At 35.8% G+C, this 23653-nt stretch overlaps 2 protein-coding genes across 4 annotated transcripts in view; one reads left to right on the forward strand and one right to left on the reverse strand.

Annotated features, from left to right (window-relative positions):
- Positions 1-22622, reverse strand: part of MIS18BP1 (MIS18 binding protein 1) — a 41743-nt gene extending 19121 nt beyond the window's left edge. For all 3 annotated transcript variants that reach the window (XM_070775506.1, XM_070775505.1, XM_019983392.2), the window contains exons 1-8: positions 22091-22622; positions 19133-19252; positions 18506-18963; positions 17482-17555; positions 15452-15582; positions 10193-10280; positions 8757-8914; positions 4414-5275 (exon numbers count right to left, since the gene is read on the reverse strand). In XM_070775506.1, the coding sequence (XP_070631607.1) occupies positions 4414-5275; positions 8757-8914; positions 10193-10280; positions 15452-15582; positions 17482-17555; positions 18506-18963; positions 19133-19252; positions 22091-22622 (2423 nt within the window). The remainder of the gene's footprint in view (positions 1-4413; positions 5276-8756; positions 8915-10192; positions 10281-15451; positions 15583-17481; positions 17556-18505; positions 18964-19132; positions 19253-22090) is intronic.
- Positions 1-22632, forward strand: part of FANCM (FA complementation group M) — a 103859-nt gene extending 81227 nt beyond the window's left edge. Inside the window, exons 24-25 of the transcript XR_011562682.1 lie at positions 9462-9574; positions 22502-22632. The gene's annotated coding sequence lies outside the window, so the exon portion shown is untranslated. The remainder of the gene's footprint in view (positions 1-9461; positions 9575-22501) is intronic.
- Positions 22633-23653: the final 1021 nt, after the last annotated feature.

The following is a 23653-nucleotide window of genomic DNA, read 5'->3' on the forward strand; positions in this document are numbered from 1 at the left end:
CTGCAGTTCAGGCATTTCAAAATATCCTTAGGTGATCTGAATGTACAGTAAAGGAAATAATGGGGGATACAGCTGAAAAGGATAACTGAGGTCAACCTGAAAAGGATAACTGAAGTCAACTATTGCTCTCAATGTGAGGCAGAAGAATCTTTATATAATTTGAAGATCAGTAAGAATGCAAGTGAAGGGTTTTGACTTGTTAGAACCACACAATACATTACAACTAATCTGGAGTTGTATAAAACAGATTATTTACTCATATGAAATGAACAAAGTACAAATACAAAGCTACTTCCAAAGTTCAGGCAAAAGGCATTAAAGGTCTGAAAAAGAGTAGTGTCAAGAAAAAGGCTACACAGGCATATCTCGTTTTACTGCTCTTTGGTTTACTGGGGTTTTATTTTTTGAACAAACTGAATGCCTATGGCAACCCTCTGTAAAGTAAGTCTATTGGCACCATTTTTCCAACAGCATTTGGTTACTACATGTCTCTGTCACATTTGGTAATTCTCACAGTATTTCAAACTTTTTCATTATCATTATATTTGTTATGGTGACCAGCGATGTTACTGTTATATTGTTTGGGAGCCAAGAACTGTATGTATCTAAGACAGCAAATTTAACTGATAAACATGATTAAGCTTACTGAAGAAGGCATGTCAAGAGCTGATGTAGGCTGAAAGCTAGGCTTCTTGCCCAAGTTAGCCAAATGTAAATGCAAAGGAAAAAGTTCTTGAAGGAAATTAAAAATGCTACTCTAGAAACACATAAATGATAAGAAAGTGAGACAGCTTTATTGATGATATGGACAAAGCTTAGTAATCTTGATAGAAGATCAAACCAGTCACAAGGTTCTCTGAAGCCAAAGTCCAATCTAGAGCAAGGCCCTAACTCTCTTTAATTCTATGTAGGGTAAAACGTGAGGAAGCTACAGATGAGAAGTTTGAAGTTAGCAGAAATTGGTATGAGGTTTAAGGAAAGAAGTCATCTCTGTAACACAAAAATGCAAAGTGAAGCAATAAGTGCTAATGTAGAAACTGCAGCAAATTAGCCAGAAGATCTAGCTAAGATCATCAGTGAAGATGGCTACACTAAACAACAGATTTTTAATGTAGACAAAACAGTCTTGTATTGGAAGAAGACGTTGTCTAGGACTTTTATAGCTAAGTAGGAAAAGTCAATGACTGGCTTCATGCAACTAGGGACTTGAAGCCAGTGCTCATTTACCATTTCAAAAACCTGAGCAACCCTTAAGAATTATGTTAAATCTACTCTACCTGGGGTCTATAGGTGAAACAACCCTAGAGGACAGCACATCTGTTCTGAATTATTTTAAGCTCACTGTGGAAAGCAACTCAGAAAAAAAAGATTCCTTTCAAAATGTTACTGCTCATTGACAATGCACCTGGTCACCCAAGAGCTCTGAGATGGAGATGTACAACAAGATTAATGTTGTTTTCAGCCTGTTACATAATGTCCATTCTGCAGCTTATGGGTCAAGGAGTAATTCTGATTTTCAAAGTCTTATTATTTAAGAAATATACTTCCTACGGCTAGAGCTGTTCTCGATAGTTATTCCTCCAATGGATCTGAGTGAAGTAAATTGAAGACTCCCCAGGAAAGGATTCACCATGCAGATACCATTAAGAACATGTGTGACTCATGAGAAGAGTTCAAAACATCAACATTCACAGGAGTTTGGAAAAAGTTGATTCCAACCCTTATTAATGACTTGAAGGAGTTAAAGACTTCAGTGGAAGAAGTCACTGCAGATGGGATGGAAATAGCAAGAGAACTACAATTAGAAGTGGAGCCTAAAGATGTGATTGAATTGCTACAACCTCATGAAAAAACTTTAACAGACAAGGAGCTGCATCTTATGGATGAGTAAAGACAGTGGTTTCATGAGATGAAATCTACTGAAGATGCTGTGAAGATTGCTGACATGACAATAAAGGATTTAGAATATTATATAAACTTAGCTGATAAAGCATTGCTGAAGTGACAATAAAGGATTCAGAATATACAAACTTAGTTGATAAAGTAGTCGCAAGGTTTGAGAGGACTGACTCCCATTTTGAAAGAAGTTCTACTCTGGGTGAAATGCTATCAAATAGCATTGCATGCTACAGAGAAACCATCCATTAAAGGAAGAGTCAATTGATGTGGCAAACCACATTGTCATTTTTAAGAAATTGCCACAGCCACCCTAACCTTCAGCAAACACCACTCTGGTCAGCAGCCATCAATACCAAAGCAAGACCCTCCACCAGCAAAGGAATTACAACTTGCTGAAGGCTCAAATGATAATTAGTATTTTTAAGCAACAAGTTATTTTTAAATTAAGGTATGTGTGTTAGTCACTCAGTTGTGTCCAATTCTTTATGACCCCATGGACTGTAGCTTGCCAAGCTTCTTTGTCCATGGAATTCTCCAGGAAAGAATACTGAGTGGGTTGCCATTTCCTTCTCCAGCGGATCTTCTGACCCAGGGATCAAACCTGAGTTTCCTGCATTGCAGGCAGATTCTTTACCATCTGAGTCACCAGGGAAGCCCAATGAAGGTACATACAGTGGGTTTTTTTTTTTTTTGATACAATATTATTGCATACTTAATAGACTACAGTATAGTGTAAACATAACTTTTATATGCACCAGGAAGCTGTAACGTTAATGTGACTTGCTTTGTCGAGGTATTCGGCTTATTCCAGTAGTCTGGAACCTAACTCATAACATCTCCTAAGTATACTGGTAGCTTCACAATTTTTCAAAAGATTAAAAACCAATAATAATAAAGAGTTTAAAGCTAGCTGACTAGGAGAATTACATGTTAAGAAACAGGAATGTCAGGCAACGTGGACAGGCAGAAGAAAGTAAGTTTGGCTTTTGACAAATTAAGTTAGCTGTGAAAGTGGAAGTTGCTCCATCGTGTCCAACTCTTGTGACCCCATGGACTATACAGTCCATGGAATTCTCCAGGCCAGAATACTAGAGTGGGTAGCCTTTCCTTTCTCCAGGAGATCTCCCCAACCCAGGGATCGAACCCATGTCTCCCACATTGCAGGCAGATTCTTTACCAACTGAGCTATCAGGGAAGCCCCGAAGTTAGCTGTAGGTGAGATTTATATAGAGATGTCCAGCAGGCAAAGGGAAATACAGACCTAAGTACAAGAATTCAGAACTAGAGACACAGATTTGGGAGTTCCTGTACAAAAAAGTAGAGCTTTGGAAGGAAAAGATCACTAAAGAATACACTTTGCTATAGAGCAAGCAGCCAAAATCAAGAACTTTGGAATATAAGAAAACTTCTGCCTGAAAATAAGACAGAAGGAAAATTTAGGAAATGGAGAAAGGAAGAGTACAGTGGCACAAAGATCTCTTAGAAAGAAAAAGTAGATTTGAAAATGAATTCTAAATGTTATAAAGTTGGGGGTACACAAGAGAACGGAACACTAAACGTGGTATGTTTTTGTTTTTCTTCTCTCTCTTATCAGTGACATCTTCCTATCTTTCTCCTGGATGATTTCCATCGGCATACCACTATACTCTGGCCTGACTCATTTAATAAAAAGCAAGCAACTAAACATACATGTTCCCTTATCTCCTCACTCTTCTATGACTGTGCCTTCTGCTGTTCCCCAACATTGCCACATATCTTTTGTTGTCCATCTAGGTTATCTTTACTGTCCATTGCTCAACTGTGACCTGGCTTCCAATACCAACTACCACACTACTGAAACTGCTTTTCAAGTCTATGTAGCCAAATCCAATTCTTACCATACCTGGTTTATCAAGCAGCACTAATTAAGAAACCCTGGACAAATCACCCAATTTTTGAGACCAATTTTTCATTTATCAATGAGGGGGAAAAGACTATGAAATAACCTACAAATTTGGGTTCAAATTTAAGGTTTTATAATAGTAAAGTTAATTATAAAATATTCCTGAAAATGTGAAGCTAAATGAGAGAGTTGCATTTGTCTGTTGAAATAGTTTACCCCTACTTTATTGAGGTATGATTGACAGATAAAATTATATATGTTTAACATGTACATGTGATCATTTGATACACGTATACATTGTGATGTGATTACCACTATCAAATTAATTAACATATCTGTCCCCTCAAATAGTTTTTGGGGAGGGAAGGAGGGGACTGTCTTGAAATATTAAATGGGAATGAAAAGAAAAGAAGGTCACTTTCACTTTCTTCATATGTGGGCTGCAGATGGCCACCTAGTTAGATATTATCTGTGTTCTCCCTCCACCCTACATAAATTTCAATTTCTCTTCAAGTGTCTTTGGATGACATTTTCCATTTTAATGATTAGAAGTCATAAATCAGCCTCTTGTTTTTATGTTATAAACTGTTTTGTGGCCACTCTAGATTTCAAAGTCAAATCTAACTACTTACCAATGAAGTTTCTGTAATTCTTTCTTATTCCACTCATCCTGAGTAAAACCAGGCAAACATTCCAAGGAATGCCTGTTTGTCTTACTAGACCCCATTTTCTCGGTATTCGGAAGTTCATTACCAACATCAGGTTTCTTAAGGTTTTCTTTAGCAGAACATTTAGCTTTCTTTTGTTTCATATAAAGTTCATTTTCACTTTCTTCAGTTTCACATTCAGGCATCACTGGGACTGTCCTTGTTTTTCTTGTGCTTTTGCTCTGGTGAACCACTGTTTCTTCAGTATTTATTGCTCTGGTTTTCTTAACAATCTCAGTTTTCCTTCTAAATTTCTTTTCTTTTTCACTTTCTTCATTGGACAAATCTGATGAGGACTGTTGCTTGTCAAATGACACAGTTACTTGATTTTCAATTTTCTTCAGTTTTGATAACCTTGTATTTTTCTTAAAGTCAGAGGTGACCATTTGTTCTTTTTTAGAACTGGGTATTTTTATTTTGTGGTTGACAGTGAAGAAATCACGTTCACAACAATCTTCCGTATTTTCACTATTATGGCCCACACTACACTCAAATGTACCTTCTAAAGTCTTTGTGGGCTTACTGACTAGACTTGTAGTTTCATTTGAGTCTGTTTTACTTTCTTTTGGAGGCTTTCCCAATGCAAATTCTGTTACTGCTTTAATGGAGTCAGATGACAGATTATAGTCCATGCATTTTTGCTCTATAATTTTTTTAGATTTAAGTGGTGTCACTAAAATACAAGGTTTCTTCTGACTAACAGTCATATATTTTCTTTCTTCATCTGAGAAAAACTGTTCCCTTGATGTTAGAATATCAATGGATACTTTTGATTCTTTAGTTCTCTCTTTAATTTCAGAAGACAAAAAAACAAAGATCAAAATTTCAAATTAGAAACAAAATACAGAAAAAAAAAATTCAACAAATATACTGCTCTTTCCCCCCATACACTCCATTTTACACACTTTACTGTCAAATTAAGCTTTCTGAAGCCCTGGTCTGTCAGATCACCGCCCCTTCAACTGTAAGCATTTATTAATTTCTATACCAATCTGTCCACGTGTCTCACAGTATTCTTAGTGTACGTAGCTCCTCTTGCTGGTCTTTATCAATATAGTTCTAATTGCTCACTGTACTCAATCTGAATGACATTCTGTTAATTCACTGTTTCTCAACTTTCATTAATCTCCTTCACTCTACTTGGAAAATTTCTTCCACCTACTCTCTACTTCAGTTCTGTTCTATAACCTGCTTCATTTATGTTTTCCAACTCACCTATCCACAAACTTTGTCCTGATTCCCTCAACTGAATGAAAGCTTTCCTTCAAATTTCCAGAATACTTTCAAATAATATCATGTTTGACAATGTGCCCTGTGTTATAATTATATACTTGTCTTTCAACTGAAAAAAATTCTTAATGGTAAGAACTTTGTTTTTACTTTTGGCTTGAAAACCACTTGGGTTACTAATACCTTACTAGGTATAAAATATATGGAACAGAAGCTATCCTAGTTAAGGAGAGTTAAAAAAACATGGAGCTCCATCTGCATGGCCCATACTCATCCCTAGTGGAGGCCACAGAGATATATTTTTGCTGAATCCCCCAAAGCTCCATGAAGAATCAGGATAACAACCAAAACAGATCTTGGGAAAACAGATCTTGTACTGTGTCATTGGCTAAAGAAAGCAAATTAAAATGAGAGAAAGTCTCCAGTTTGAAACTTAAGAAGCCAGAAACCAAACCCATTTAATTTATAACTTTAAATTATACAATTATAAATATGTACAAGTTTTAAACCATCATACCAACCATCACAGTTAAATACTCTAACAACGTACACATACTGTGTGCCATTTTACAAGATGAATGACAAAATGAAAGACTTTTGGGAAATACCGAATGCTGGGGAAAAAGGATTCTCTAAATTATAGTTCATGAAGTGGCACTACTCAAAAGTAATCAAGGAAGTTACTATGATTTCTCAATGGAATCATATATTTCTTTCTAATTCCTCGTATAAACATGATTCAAATGTTCAACTGGAAATGTGAAAATTTTGAACTTTCTAATTTTGAACAAAGCCTTTTTATTCTGACTATTTTTATTCATTTTTAAATAATTTTAATAAAGATTCAGACCATTCTGGATACTTCAACCTAAGTTGTATGAAGTTGGTAGTGTAAGTAGTATTGTACCCTCTTTACTTCTTTAAACACTTATAAATGTTCCTCACTTCATTTCTTTTCATTTTGAAGTAGTAAGAAAAAAAAAAATGCTATTAAGCTGATGGATTTAACTCAGTATGAAATTTTAAACTTGCTAATGTGTAGAGAAAAGGCTCTTTAAATTCTGATAGGCAGGATTTCAATGAAATTACTCTGAAAATCCACATTTACACAAAATAAAGTTATGGTATTAATTTCATAGAGGTCTGTACTTCAAGATGCACAATGGATGGTCTTTGCTCTTGAGATTATTACAGCATGGTGAAGGAGGCTGACTTTCCAATCATTTATAATAATACTGTCAGGTATATTATACATAATAGCAAAGATAAAGCACTTTAATAGCAATACTATAACATATAGATTACAGCACTAAATACACAAAACAAAAGTTAAGGTAAATCATTAAAATATATATACACAATTACATCATCTTAAATTATCATTGGCTGGCACCTTTGCATAACCTTAGTTGTTTAATGTTAGATGTGTTGTTTTTTTTAACATATATTTTAGTGGTTTTCCCATGGAAAGTATAATGATAATAACAAAAATAATAGCAGCATCAACTACCACCATTCAAAATTATGTATGTGACAAGAGGACCTTGAATGTCTTAATAATTTCATAAAACAATGATCTAATGAATCACAGTGGAAAAATGATACATCCAAAACAGATTGCAGTATTATCTTCCCCTACACTGAGCTTCTCAAGGAGAAGCATCTCATTTTATTCATCTCTGCTGCTAAGTCACTTCAGTTGTGTCTGACTCTGTGCGACCCCAGAGATAGCAGTCCACCAGGCTCCCCCGTCCCTGGGATTCTCCAGGCAAGAACACTGGAGTGGGTTGCCATTTCCTTCTCCAATGCATGAAAGTGGAAAGTGAAGTTGCTTAGTCATGTTCAACTCTTAGCGACCCCATGGACTGCAACCTACCAGGCTCCTCCATCCATGGGATTTTCCAGGCAAGAGTACTGGAGTAGGGTGCCACTGCCTTCTCCATTATTCATCTCTAAGTTCCTAATAACTAACATAGATCAAGGTTCATAGAAGATGCTTTAAAAATGTTTGTTGAATAATTTTCCTATGGACACAGCTGGCATGTAAAATGGTTTACCAAATTTTAGTCTTTTACTTTGTAGTCTCAAATATTTTACCGATAATATTCACAATTTAACTGAAATTCTTGAAAAACAGTACTATAAGTGAAAGAAAGGAGTGGAGGTAGGGAGATGATAAGACCTAAGACTAAAAAAGAATAATAAAGTTAGATATACTTTTAGGGATTTTTAAATTTGGGAGTAAAAAATATACAGCAGGTGCTATAGCCCCAGGACTCCAAAATACTAGTTTTAGCAATGACAATAAGCAATATGCCTAATTTATAAGAAATAGGATTACTTGATAAAATGAAGAAGGGTTGAGAAGGAACTGGAGCTACAGTTAAGAAGTGAATTTTGCAAGCATTCATCCATGTATTTAATTTATTCCTTTCTCTGTACTAGAAAGGATAAGCATAGTTTCAGTGGGGACAGGGGAGTAGGTTGTGGTAGGAGTGGAAGAATGGCATACAGGTACATCTATATCCAGTATGGTGTTATGTTTTTGGCATAAGCAGTCCTGAATTCTTGAAGTTCTGTAAAGCTCTTTGTTATAAGGTCAAGGTAGAAATGGCCTAAATTACCTTCATAGCAATGGTCATTCAGAAAATACATGTCATTTCCTCCATGAAAGGAAATTGGTTTTGTCTACTAACAGGAATAATATTTAGCACAAAAATATAGGTATCTTTAATATAGCTTTGAGGCAAGCTGGAAGCCTAAAACCTTGCATTTAGAAAACTGAAACAACAATCATCTTTCATTGCTATGTTTATCAGTTTCCTTGGTAATCTGATTAAAAGGTAGTAATTAATGAAGTAGGCTGAACGCTGACTATAGGTGATCGCAGTTTCTCCTCTTAACTAGTGAAAAAAATGAAAATTTTAGGGCAGTATAAGTCAAGAACCCAGTACTATATACACTGTAAACAATTAAACAATGCGGAGCTCATTTAAAAATATACCACAATATGAACGAGAAGAAAAGAGCAAACATACCCAAAGGATCACAGTCAAGGTCATACGTGGTGGTGGTTCTTTGGAGGACATCTGGTTTTTCTTTCCTTGCATCATTTTTCATTGATTTTTGAATGGCAGGAATACATCTTTTAGCTTTCTGTTTTTGTCTGGCCTTTCCTTTTTCCTTTGCACAAGTCCTAAAATTAAGTATAGTATTTTTTCCTCTAATATAGGTTCTCAAAAAACAAAACCAAAAAACTAAACCCATAAATAAATAAATTCCCTCAGATAAAGCTTTCTTTCCCTAGCAGATTACCTTTAATCTTTACATTATTTAAGCTTTCATGGCTTCTACCCTTTTCCTCCCACAAAGAACTTATGTATGACATCTTAAATCAAAATATTCAAATATGACTTTTTAAGTTCTTACTATCTTCACTCTTGTATTTCCTATTTAAGCTGATATTAGAAAATAACAGGACAAATTCTGCCAGCTGCCTGTTCTTGTAAATAAAGTCCACTGAAACACAGCCATACTCATTCATTTCTGTACTATGTCACTTTTCCACTACAAAGGCAGAGTCAAGTAGCTGTGACAGAAGCAGCATACTCATGAAAATACTATCGCCCCTTTACAGGAGAAACTGCCAGCCTATATGTCATTACACTGTAATGAGATTAACTTACACAACCTAAAGAGTTTTTAAGGTCAAGAACTAATCAAATTCTTCTTTGTTTTCCCAGTGCTGATACAGAGTAGGCTAAGCAGATGACACTTTTAACTACAGAGGAAATGAATGAGTGAAAAAGGACCAAGAACGTCAGACTCCTGTTTACAGCTACATGCCTCTTAAAGGGTAGGTGATTACAGATGACTCCTTAAATATGTCAAAGGTTTAATTTTCCTTTTAGATTTATTCCACATGACAGAAGTTCCAGTAAAGTGTTACTGCCTTCTGAAAGTCTAAGATCAAAGATAGCTCAAAATGGACATTTCCAAAAGCAGAAATTAAAAGCACCTTCCATTGGTTATATGAGTATATACATTTGTAAATGCCCATCAAATTTTATACCTAAAATGGGTGGTTTATCAGATGTAAATTATACATCTGTAAGATTGTTTTTTAAAAAGTTAAAAGGTAGATGGACTTCCCTAGTGGCACAGTGGATAAGAATCCGCCTGCCAATGCAGGAGACATGGATTCCATCCCTGGTCCGGAAAGATTCCGCGTGCCTGGGAGCAACTGAGCCTGCATGTCACAGCTCCTGGGCCTGCGTGAGCAACTACTGAAGCCTGTGCACCTGGAGCCTGCGCTCCGTAACAAAAGAAGCCACCCCAGTGAGAAGCCGGCGCATCGCAGCTGAAGAGTAGCCCTCACGCTCTATAATTAGAGAAAGCCCATGCATAGCAAGGAAGACCCAGTGCAACCACAAAAAGAAATAACCTTTGTTTTAAAAGTTAAAAACTACTTTACCTTAACTCTTCTAAAAAATCATCAATATACTCTTTCCATTTTTCTGGAAATCCAAACATAAATTTCCTTATGAGGTATTTTGGGTAACCTATTTAATGATAAACAAACAGAAATTATCTGAAAGCCTAGATTTTAAAGTCATGTCATTCATTCATTAAATAATTTAAAAATATATACTTAATTGCTTACTATGTGCCAGGCACAGTCATAGCTACTGAGGATTCAGCAGTTAACAACAACAACAACAAATCTGCCTTCATGAAAACTGCCTTCTAAACAGAAAGCAAACCAGTAATATATCTCATTTGTTAGAGGGTCATTTATGCTATGGAGAAAAATTATGCAGTTAAGAGGAATAGCAGTATCAGTGTGTTCATTTTAGGGGAGGAGAAAGCGGGCAGGCAGCATTTCAAAAAAGGACAGACAAGTTCTCACTGAAATAGCATCATTTGAGTAAAGCCCTGAAGTACATGAAGTGAGCAATGTGGCAATATGAGGTTAAAGCAATGGAAGCAGAGGGAACACAAGTCAAAGGCTATGAAGCAAGAGTATGCCTGGCTGGTTTGCAGAGCCACCGAGAGGCTGGTGTAGCTGAAGTGAAACGAGGAGAGGCAAGAACTAGGAGGCCACTTAGTACTCATATGGTAACAGAGGCAGCTGGGAGAGATTTTAAAGCCTTGGGGTCATTTTATGGACTGGATCTTTTACTTTGGGTGAGATAGGAAGTTATAGAAAAATTCTGAGTGGAGGAGCCAAAGAATACGACTTACTTTTTAACAGGACTGAGTTAGTTGCTATTTTGAGAACAATCTGTGGAAGTACATGGAGAAGATCAGGTTTTTGACATATTAACTCTGAGACGCCTGTAGACATCCTAGTGCAGATGTCAAATGAGCAGACAGAAAATAAGTTGAGTGGCTAGGGGAATATTCTTCATTTGACACTTGTCAAAATATGAATGAAATTTAACCCTAAAAGAAATCAGCACAGCATTGAGTATAGAAAGAGCCCTAGTCTATTCCCTTATTTAGAGGAAAAGAAGAAGGAGAAAAGTAAGCTTAAAGAAACTATGAAGGAACAGGGAGTGAGGCAGCATGAAAATATGGTATTCCAGAAGCCAAGTAAACAAAGTATTTCAAGAAGGTAGGTGTGATTACCATGTCGCGTGTACACTGGATTTAGCAATGTGGGGGCCACTGGTGACTTTGATAAGGACTGTTTCAGTGAAGAACTGGGGATGAAGGAGAGACTAAAGAGAATTCAAGAAAAAAGATGGAAAAGAATTCAAGAGGAAATAGATCTAAGTATAACGAATTGTCTGAGCTATTTTGCTGTCAATTAGAGCAATAGTGGCTGAAAGAAGTGTGGTTAAGAGGGTTTGCCCTCACCCTATTTTTTTAAGGATAACTGACGCACAGCATAGTCTAAGTTTAAGGTGTACAGCATGATGGCTTATTAATATATATCTTGCCAAGTGATTACAATAGTTAGTATGTACCATCTCATATAGATACAATAAAAAGAAAAAAACGCAATTTTAAAATTTATAAATAAGAGATGAAGAATTAACATCTGCACCTCTCCTTCTAAATCTTCTCCCCACATTTTTACAATACTTTTAACTATATCAAAAATTGTTTGTATCATTATAACAATGTGAATACTGTTCACTGCTGAACCTATTAGAATAACGGTTACATACCCTTTCCCCACGCTGTACCCTTCATCCCTGTGACTCATTTACAACTAGAATTCTGTATGTTTTAATCTCCCTCACCTAGTTCACTCATTCCCTGATCCCTCTCCCTTCTGGCAAGCATCTCTTCTCTTTATCTGTGAGTCTCTTTGTGTTTTGACTTGTTCATCTGCTTTGGTTTTTAGGTTCCACATACAAGTGGAATCATACAGTGTTTCTCCTTCTCTGATTTCACTTAGTTTAATACCTGTAGGTCCCTCCATGTTGTCACAATAGTAAGATTTCGTTCTTTAAGGCTGAATAATATTCTCTTGTATATGCATACACTTCATCTTCTTTATGCACTCATCCATCAGTGGACACTTAAGCTGCTTTGGTATCTTGGTTATTATAAATAATGCTGCAGTGGACACAGGCGTGCATTTATCTGTTCAATTAGTGTTTTTGTTTTCTTCAGAAAAATACTCCAAAGTGGACTGCTGATCATATGATAGTTCTACTTCTAATTTTTTGAGGAACCTCCACACTGTTTTCCATAGTGGTCATACCAATTTACTTTCTCACCAACACAGCATAAGGGTTCCCTTTTCTCCATAACATCACCAGTGCATGTTATTTCTTGTCTTTTGGATAATAGCTATTGTGACAGGCATGAGGTGGAACCTCACTGTGCTTCTGATTTGCATTTCCCTGATGATTAGTGATGCTGAGCATCTTTGCTTGCCATCTGTGTATCTTCTTCTGGAAAATACCTATTCAGCTCTTCTGCCCAATTTTTTAAAAACTTCTTTTCCTCCACCAGGTCTTAGTTGTAGCATCTGGGATCTTTCACTGCAGCATATGAACTCTTAGTTGCAGCATGTGGGATCTAGTTCCTTGACCAGGGATTGAACCCAGGCCCCCTGCATTGGAAGCATGGAGTCTTAGCCACTGGCCCACCAGGGGAGTCCCCTGCTCATTTCTTAATAGGACTGTTTTTTTATTTTTTATGTTGAATTGTATGAGTTCTTTGTGTATTTTGGATATTAATCCCTTATCAGCAATGTAGCTTGCAAATACGTCCTCCTACTCAGTAGGGTGCTTTACCATTTTGTTGACAGTTTCTTTTCCTGTACAAAAGTTTTTTAGTTTGATGTTGTCCCATTTGTTTATTTTTTGTTTTTGTTGCCTTTGCCTGAGGAGACAGATCTAGAAAAATATAGCCAAGGCATATGTCAAAGGGTTCACTATGTTTTCTTCTAGGAGTTTTATGGTTTCAGATCTTACATTTAAGTCTAGTCCATTTTGAGTTTATTTTTGGACACAGTGTGAGGAATCTAGTCTGATTCTTTTGCATGCAGCTATCCAGTTTTCCCAGCATCATCTATTGAAGAGGCCGTCATCATTTCCCCACTGTATTCCCCATTACCTCCTCTGTTGTAAATTAATTGTCCAAATACACATAGGTTCACTTCTGGGGTCTCTATTCTGTTTAGTTGATCTATGTGGCTGTTTTTGTGCCAGTTATCACAGTGTTTTGATTACTGTAGCTTAGTAGCATAGCTTGAATTCAGGGAGTGGGATACCTTTAGCTTTGTTATTTATGTATTTAGGTGTTCCTAGGTTGGGCACCTATATATTTACAATTGTTATATCTTTTTCTTTTTATCCCTTTATCATTATGTAATATTCTTCGTGTTCTATTACAATCTTCGTTTAAAAGTCTGTTTTGTCTGATATAAGCATTGCTAACTTGGCTTCACTTCATGGGAAATAGATGGGGAAACAGTGGAAACAGTGTCAGACTTTATCTTTTTAGGCTCCAAAATCACTGCAGATGGTGATTGCAGCCATGAAATTAAGACACTTACTCCTTGGAAGGAAAGTTATGACCAACCTAGATAGCATATTGAAAAGCAGAGACATTACATTGCCAACAAAGGTCCGTCTAGTCAAGGCTATGGTTTTTCCAGTGGTCATGTATGGATGTGAAAGTTGGACTGTGAAGAAAGCTGAGTGCCGAAGAATTGATGCTTTTGAACTCTGGTGTTGGAGAAGACTCTTGAGAGTCCCTTGAACTACAAGGAGATCCAACCAGTTCATTCTAAAGGAGATCAGTCCTGGGTGTTCTTTGGAAGGAATGATGCTAAAGCTGAAACTCCAGTATTTTGGCCACCTAATGCAAAGAGTTGACTCGTTAGAAAAGACCCTGATGCTGGGAGGGATTGGGGGCAGGAGGAGAAGGAGACGACAGAGGATGAGATGGCTGGATGGCATCACCGACTTGATGGACCTGAGTTTGAGTGAACTCCGGGAGTTGGTGATGGACATGGAGGCCTGGAGTGCTGCGATTCGTGCGGGCGCAAAGAGTCAGACACGACTGAGCGACTAAACTGAAGTTGGCTTCATTTCCATTTACATGGTTTTCCATCCCTTCACTTTCTGTCTTGTATTTCTATATTTGAAAGGAGTCTCTTTGTTTTTGTATCCATTCAGCCACTCTGTCTTTTGATTGGGAGCATTTACTCCATTTACACTTAAAGTTACATTTAAAGTAGTTATAGCTGTTTTATTCATTGTTTTCTGGTTGTGTTTGTAGTTTTTTGTTCCTTCTTTTGATGACTATCTTTTGTGTTACATTTGGATTCCTTTCTCTCTTTTGTGTGTGTGTGTGTGTTTATCTAGTATAGATTTTTGGTTTGTGATTACCATGAGGTTCATATGTAACATATATATATGATTATTTTAAGTTAATGACCTCTTAAATTCAAATACATCCTAACAACCTTGATTTTTTTACACAAAAGAGAGTGTTTTTTTTGTTTTGGTTTGGTTTTCTTTTTGATAGAAGGGAGAATTACTAGAGTGATATTTTTGAGTAGTAGATGATAGGAACTAAAGTATAAACAGGTTGACACAGACAGGAACGTGGGAGACTTGCCCAATAAAAGCAGGTACAGATACAAGCAGATGAGAGATGTGGCAGGAACGTTCTCTTTTGATTGTTCCCGTTGCTTTAAGTCTCTCCTTGTTCCCCCACCCGCCAAGCTGAGAGGGAGGTAGGAGAGATGAAGAAATACAAAATAGTCATTGAGGATGATGGGAGAATGAATGGATTAGGGACCCACGGTAGGATACCAAGTGGCACTGAGAGACCACAATTTGTTGCTGGTAGTCACAGATTTAAAGTCGACTACTAGGTGTGTTTTTCTTTAGTCACATTAGCTGTGTACTAGGCATAGACAGAAAATACGATTGTTTCAGGACTAGGGCTATGCTGGGCAGGTTCAACAAAAGAGGAATTAGGGAGCTAAATTATATTCTTATAGCCAGTTCCTCACAAATAAGGAACATTTCATTTGAATATTTTTTAAATAACTGGACTTAAACTGTCCAATAACAGTAAATCATAATAAAGGATCAACATATAGAATAGTTTTACATAATTTTGGCAGTATTTTTTAATTTTTAGTGTTGACATGTAATTTTAAAGCACCTAACTAAAAGCAAAAATATGGTTTGAAACATGGTTAATTATTTCACTTAGTAAAGTAATTCTTCCAATTAGTAATGACAGTCATTACCTGCTTCTTTCATGGAAATTTGGTCTATCATTCCTTTTAGTACATAAATGTTGCCTGATAAAGTTCTAAGTTTGTTGTGCTTAATCCGTTCTATAATTACATTACTGTGCCAATATATGTTGGTAATGTCTCTAGGAGGAAAAAAAGCTTAGTTAAAGCCAAAATATTCACATTTTACCAAGAGTCACAATGTACACATATAAGTATATAAATCTGTAACAGGAATAAATTTGTACTCCAGCTACAATGCTATTAATCTAATTACAAAACATTCGAGGGCCAAACACTGCAACAGAACTCAACCTCTTGGCTAATGTGAACCTGAGTACCAAGAAACTGCACTGTGGCCAAACCATGTGGTTAGTATAAAACGTTTCATTAGCAAGAAAGCAAGGCATTCTCTAAATATCTTGTGGTAATAAAGCTCACAACTGTGTCTCAACTGATGCTAAACCGCCAAAGGATGACTTCCCTGCCACTCTCCTCAGGGCCTATGCTGGGTTAGTTTTCATGCAGTTACATTGTTTGAATTATTCTACTCTTGTGTTTTTTTCTCCCCCTCACCATATAGCCAAATGTCTTTACCTTCCTCTTTAGAAAGTACCAAAAGAGGTTCCAACTGTGAAAAAACAAACTGCAGCATCAAGCTACTGACCCATAAATGTACTCTTTATATTTCTTTACATGAAGCCAAGAATAAATATAGAGAAAACAAAATTTTAAAATATATTAGATAAATGAACATTCTGAGTCATTAGTAATAAACATTCTAAATATAAGCACAGTAAATGAGAAAGTTAAGATCATTTAGTTTGGTCAAATGGAATTAAATTCATATGTTATACTTTAACACAATATTCTCATCCTCTGTTCTTTTTCAGGCTTCCCTTGTGGCTCAGCTGGCAAAGAATGCGCTTGCAATGCGGGATACCTGGGTTCGATCGATCTCTGGGTTGGGAAGATCCCCTAGAGAAGGGAAAGGCTACCCACACCAGTATTCTGGCCTAGAGAATTCCATGGACTGTATAGTCCATGGGGTCACAAAGAGTCAGACACAACTGAGTGACTTTCACTATTTTATTTAACAAATATTTAAACAGTACTCAAGCACTGTTCTCAAAGTCTTATAAATATTAACTGATTTAACCCTCAAAATAATTCAAAAAGTAGGTCATGCTATTATCCTCATTACACAAATGAAGAAAATGAGACTGAAAGAGGGGAAGTAATTTGCCTAAGTCATACAGCCAGTAAGCAGTAGTAATGGGACTGCAACAAAGGCAATCAGCGCTGCCTCTGGATATTAAGGAAATGAATGGGTACAAGGCAAGCAAGAAATAAGGTGAGCAAGACAAATTTTATATACTCATAAACTTTCAGGTAAGTATCTATAACAGTGATACAGTGTACTGTTTTATTACCACCTTTTATTACATTTTCTTTAACCACCAAGAAAATTGGTTTTGAAGAGCAGGAAATGGAACTAGCGGAGTAGCAGAACTAGGCAAGTCCACTTACCAAAGGATGCTTTCATTTTAGGGAAAACCATAAAGTGCCAGTGATTACTTAACATGTAGCTGTGTGGCACACTGTTAATAATTTTGATTTCTTTTCTGAATCAGTAAATACATATCTGGTTTTGGTTTTCCCAATTTAGACGTGAGACTCTGGACTGAAATGCATGTAGTAAATGTTAACTACAAGCATCATTATCATCAAGCAGATAATCCCAGCCCACTTAATAGAACCTCTGAAAAAATAAAGCACTATTCATACACATTTGAGCTGTCCCTATTTTAAAAATATGAGTTAACAAATTTCTTGGAAAAGCAATAAAGCTAGCTACAATCAAAATGGCCATACTCATTTTACTTTTCTGCCATCAGTTTATAACCTCGTTAGAAAGTCTTTGTTTTACAGCAAGATGCGATTTGTCATGCATCTCCTTGTCATGCATCTCCATGCATCTCCTTACACACAAATATCTCATTATAAATTTTACTAAAAGAATACTGAAAAGTTATACTTACGTCAGTTTTCCTTCTACACATATAGCAGTGTTATTATTGATGACTTTAATCATCCATTCCTGTAGCTGGACTACCTGATAAAGCATAAAATGAAACATATATTACTTCTTATATTACTTGTACCATATGCATTACAAAATCAGTTCGCATTAAAAGAAAACACTTATACAAGTAATCCAAATGAGTCCTTAGTGTTCATCTACATAAGAATCACATTCTATTTTATATAGCAATAAGGTAAAAACTCTTATGCATAATTAAACAAAAGATGGAGACAGAGACTGAACTTGTACTGCAGTTTGTTCTATTAATACAATCCAGAATCAATTATACTTTAAATATTCTTACATCAAATATCTTAACCACTAAGGGAAAAAGCCACTTAAAATCTTGAGGTATCCATTAAAATACCAAAGCCACAAAAGACACAATAACTTAGAGAAAACAAGTTAAGTAGTATGCATTTCACCATCACTCTTCTCCCTATATAATTAGAGCATTTATTTTTTGAAAAGTTGATTTGGAGTTGCATTCAATTTCCTATAAACTATAAAGGTGATTGCTAGTAACCTATATTTAGTATTCTATTCCAAAGCAAACATCTGAACAGCTCCTCTATCCATGAGATTCTCCAGGCAAGAATACTGGAGTGGGTTGCCATTTCCTACTCCAGTGTTACAACAGTAAAACTTCTAAAATCTTTAGATGCTCTAATTCCTTTCTCTTTTAATTGCTCTGTTAATAGAACACCAAGAATCAGGAAAAAAAAAATTTAAGAACAAGAATACCTCAGTATTCATCCCCAAAGGGAGCTGAAGACTATGCAACTAGTATTAGAGCAAAATAAGACTTCACGCCTGGGTCTTCTTACTTTATCCACTGTTCATTTCACTAGGCCACACTGCCTCTACACTAAATATTAACAAAGACCCAAAATGAACCTGTTAATGAGAGAGCAAAAGAGCTTATGCACTTTAAGAATGAGGGTGAAAACAGTATTTATCTGCCTTAAAAGTTTTCCTACCTTAATATTAACTCCATTTGTAATAGTTTGGCTTATACTTGGAGAAAGGGTCCAGGCATTTCTTTTTGATCTCTGAGGTATTGTTATATGAAACTGTGGAGTTGCAAGCACGATTTTACAAGTATCATTCATGGAACCTGGAAAATCAGTCTCTCTGTGCATTGTTATCTCATTTCCTTCCTTAATTTCCTGCTTTGAAGTGCCTTCTGTTGTAGTCTTACTATCACCAGAAACCAGTAATTGACCACCATTCTCAACATCAGGACCACAAAGAGTCGCAACAGTGGTATTTGGGGACTTTTCACAGGTAGAATCAGTGTCTTCTAAAACAAATTTGGATTTATTGGTTGCAACTGTGTTCTCCTTTGAGTGAAGAATTTGTCTAGCCAGCTGAGCTCTAGTTAGTGCCCTGTTTGCAGTTGCAACATTTTTATGTTCTTGGTTCAGAACTGGAAGCTCTGCAAAAAAATACAAAACCAAACAAAATTTACAGATGGATAATATGAAATGAAAAGAGAACAACAGAAAAATTTTAAACTTTTAATTGCCTACACAGGGAAAATAATTATCTAGAACATTTAACCATACATTCAAATAACAAACTAAAAACAAAACAAAGCACTTTACCATAAGTTAAATTGTGCAGAGGCACCTTCTTTTCCTGCTGATATGTAATCTTTTGCTTGACTGGCACAAAAATATTATTTGATGATTCCAGAGGAACTTCTTGGACTGAGGTTGAGTTTTCTTTTTTTAAAGAAAGAAGTTGTATTAGTCAATAAGAGAAAAAAATGCCTTTAAAAATCTTGGAATAAAGACTTAAATTCAGTAATGATCAGACCAACAGAGTATACTTTAACATATGACAGTTATATTAAGTTTTTGCCCTTTATTATTCTCATATCTTCAATGCATTCTCTATACCTGTATTATGCTGAGAAAGAATTTTTAAAAAACTTCTCCACATTACCTGCCAGCTCTAGACACAAGTATACTACTGGACTTAGAAGCCTAGAGATCTAAAATAAAATTCTGGTGCTGCCACAAATCAGATATGTATATGTCAAGGTCATATATCAAGTGCCATCCTGTCTTGGAAATTCTGTTTGCTTCTGGTTGCTGGAAATTTCTAAAATGTGGACCAACAGTTGTAACAGATTTAAAAATCAAAATGTTGAGATTCAGTAGCAAACTAAGTCATAATTTATACTTCTTTGACATCCCTTTAGCAGGTCTTCAAAGACACAAATTTGGTAGGCTTAATCACTAGACAAACAGGAACTAATAGCATTGCTTATATTTTATTCTGCTTTACATCCTAGATAGTTAAAGTTTCGTATCTTGAATATAGAAATGAGTTTCTTTCACATAAAAGGGGAAGGTAATAGACTTAAAATTTGTACCAGAGAAGGAAAAACTGAATTATATGTTTAATTTCAAATATTATACTTGAAAAAACTGGTAGTGATTATACTTTAATATGTATGTTGCTTTGGCCTTAGAAACCTCAATATAAAGATTTTATTATAATGACATGTCATAAAAGATAAGTTTCTATTTCTTTAAATCATTCTACTAGAAATGGCAGGGCAATGCAGTAGAGATGAGTAGATAATTCAGTCATATACAACATGGTACAGAACACAGGCCATTATTTCAGTTCAGGGATCCATGTAGGGACTCTCCAAAAGATCTCTGAAATTATACACAAAATCTGTGTTTGTATATATGTGTATTTTCTAGGAAGTCAGCAGATTCTCAAAGCAGTTATTTCTTCCTCTCTAATCCCAGTTTACATACAAAACATGCTATAATGTACATTATTTCTCTTGCTTCTCCCTTTTCTCTTAGACTGTATGAGATTATTTGTATATTCACCTACCTCCATCCTAAACTCCCTTAGAAAACTGCTTTTGTGTCAAAATACATCACTGTCTTTGAAATGCAACAATATACCCACAATCTTATTATGTAGCAGTTAAGAGCATGAGCTTTCTAACAGATATCTGTATTTAATTCTCAGGTTATCACTTACTACCTGTGAGACACACAGCAGATGTTAATTTATTTAAAATCTCCATTTCCTAGACTATATTAAATGAGCATAAATCCATAGTGTTTGCTCAAAGGAGCAAATGAGATAATGCATGTAAAGTATCTTTATCAATTACTGGCTTCTGAAGTTACCATTCTGGTTTTTCTTCCTCATCTTCTCAGTGGCTTTCACTACTTTCTGCTCTTTATTCTAGCTTCTAAATTTCAGGGTGACCCACAACTTATCTTTAAATGTTTTCTCTGAAAACATTTCAATATACACAGTTTTTTCAAGTATAATATACTTACTCCTTGATGATCCCATCTAATCTTATAGCTTTAAATACCATTTAGGTGCTAAGAATTCCGAATGTATTTCTCAGGTAGGCCACTTCCCTAAATTCCAACTAATTTTTTTCAACAGCCTAATTCACATCTACACTTCAATTTTTAACAGACATATCAAAATTGACATGACAAGGAACATAATTACTGAGTCCTCAAAACTATTCCACCTCTGTCTGCCCCACTTCAGTTAAATTGCTCCATCCTTCCAGTTGCTTGAGCAAAAAAAAAAACTCCAAACCAAACAAATCACCCAGGTCATCCTTTATAAGTCTCTTATATTCCACACTCCCATCTCTCAACATTTATGTGGAGGGACGTCCTTGGTGGTCCAGTGGCTAAGATTCCACGCACTCCCAACGCAGGGGGCCTGGGTTTGATCCCTGCTCAGGGAACTAGATCCCACATGCCACAACTAAAAGATCACATGTGCCACAATTAAGACCCTGTGCAGCCAAATAAATAAATAAAATATTAAAACAAATTAACAACCCCCCTCCCCCCTCCAAAACCAAAATCTATATGGAATTCAGCACTCTTTATTATCTCCACTGCCACCTGACCAAGCCAATGCCATCTCTCACCTGGAATACTAAAATAACTATTGCAAATTAACAGCTAGAGTGATACTTTTAAAATTTAAGTCAGACTGTGACATTCCTCTGCTCAAAACCCTCTAGTGGCTCCTTAATTTGCTCACAATAAAAACCCAAATCCTTATATTTACCTATAAGGCCCTAATAGGACCCTCCTAAAAGACACATTATCTGACCCTCTCCTTACTTATCCCCTCCTCCCCAGCTGCCCACTCACTCCTTGGTTATCTCCTAGCTAGTCTGCATGCTTCTATTTCAGGGCACTTGTACCAGCCGCAAGATATCTATCTGTATCTGTCACTTTCTTATGTTTTTTTGGCTCAAATACCACCTTCCCATTGAAACACTGACCACCCCATGAAAATTTAAAACCTGCTCCAACTCTCCCCATCATGCGTACTCTGCTTTCTCTTTCCAGATCATTTCTATTATATTCTATAAAATACTTATTTAATGATCCGTCTGCCACCACCTGAATGTAAACTAGCTTCGTGAGGACAGAGATTTTTGTTCATTTTGCTCACTGCTGTTCCCTGAGTACCTAAAAGCGTCAGACACAATAAACACTAAACACGTTACAGCTTTTTAACCAACACATAATAAAACTAACCTCTTAGTGAACGGTTTTCTGGCTGGAATGATCTGTTGTTTTCCTTTTCTTCACAGAGGTAGGTATGCTGTAATATTCTTTCCTCAGCTCCATTAGGAGCGAAACTTTCATTTTGTGTTGGTTCCAAAAAACTGTTTCTTGATGCTTGTTCTTGCTTGTTGCGTAGTACTTTTTCTTTCATTCTTTGAAATATTTTTCCTGGTGATTCATAGCTTTCTTTATTTTTAAATTCATCCTTGTTGGGTTTTATAGCACTGATATCAAGAGAACTGTTAGAGGTGGTAGCCTCTGCTAGCAAGGTAGACTGCAATACATTTTTATTATTAAAAACTGCCATTTCTACAAACTGACTCTTTTTATGATTATTCAGTTTTAAAGAGGATATCTGATATTTCACCAAATCTTTTACAGGAGTAAGTGTGCCTGAAGGAATGCTGTCAAAAAAGATCGCGTGCATGGGCACATTTCTCCTTTGAGAAGATGTCTCTGAAGACAGGTGAATTCCTGGGTGTTTCAAAGATGTTGCAATCATCTTGATAAACAGAAGCAACAAATTCCCTCTAACAGAAAATTCACTTAAACACAATTTTCAGGATAGACCTTCGGCAGGGGGCCAGAGGAACCTGCAGTTCAACGTGAAATCAACTTTTATCATGCTTCCGTGCAGAAAAAAACAACACTGGATAATCTATACCTCACAAAGCAGACCAAGATTTTATATTTTTGTTAAAGTTTCATTTATTATTTTTTAGTGATAAAACAGTTTGGTTTTTAAATTTATTCTCTGTTAAAAAGCAGCTTCCACCAAGTCTTCTACTTCATCACTCTAAGAGCAGAATTTTGAATATTTGTTTTTGAAATTTACTTGAACCTCAAGTCCTGGAGGTTCCAATCTAATATTTGCATCAAAAAACATTAAATGACAGCTGCACATGGCAATAAATTAAGTTATGAAAAGATTAAATTTCACAAATATGGTTTTTCCTTTTAGGAACTTAAATTTTAAGGCAGCAGCTACATGACATATCCTAATGAAGGTTAAAAATCCATTCAATTTTTAAGTTAATAATCTCCAATCCTGATTTCTGTTATGCTGCAGAACTTTTTAATATGAAATTTTACGTAAAAAAAAAAAAAAGACCTGAAATCAAAAGTAAATTATATTCATTATAATTTTCTAAACATTTACTGCTGCTTAGAATTTTTAGAGGAAATCATGTACTTGGGCACACACAGTCTTAGACTTGTTTTAGCTTGTTTCTTACATATAAATTTTATTTCCCACACCTAGAAATTTCTAGGTGATGAAACATACAGTTGCATGTATGTTTCATCTGCTATACCTGGTAAATTAATACAATATTTTAACCTAAAGGAGCTTAGAACTTATAAGTCTAGATTTACAGCATCTCTTATCACTGAATTTATAACTATTCCAATCAGTCTTTGATCACATAAACATAAGAAATGTATTTCAGAAAATATAAATTCATTCAGACCAAAGACATGAAGTATCTTTATCTACAGTAACTTCTGCGAGAAATAAATATACAAGTTAAAAAT

Source organism: Bos indicus, chromosome 21 (assembly GCF_029378745.1).
Source record: "Bos indicus isolate NIAB-ARS_2022 breed Sahiwal x Tharparkar chromosome 21, NIAB-ARS_B.indTharparkar_mat_pri_1.0, whole genome shotgun sequence".
In the NCBI taxonomy this organism is placed as follows: domain Eukaryota; kingdom Metazoa; phylum Chordata; class Mammalia; order Artiodactyla; family Bovidae; genus Bos; species Bos indicus.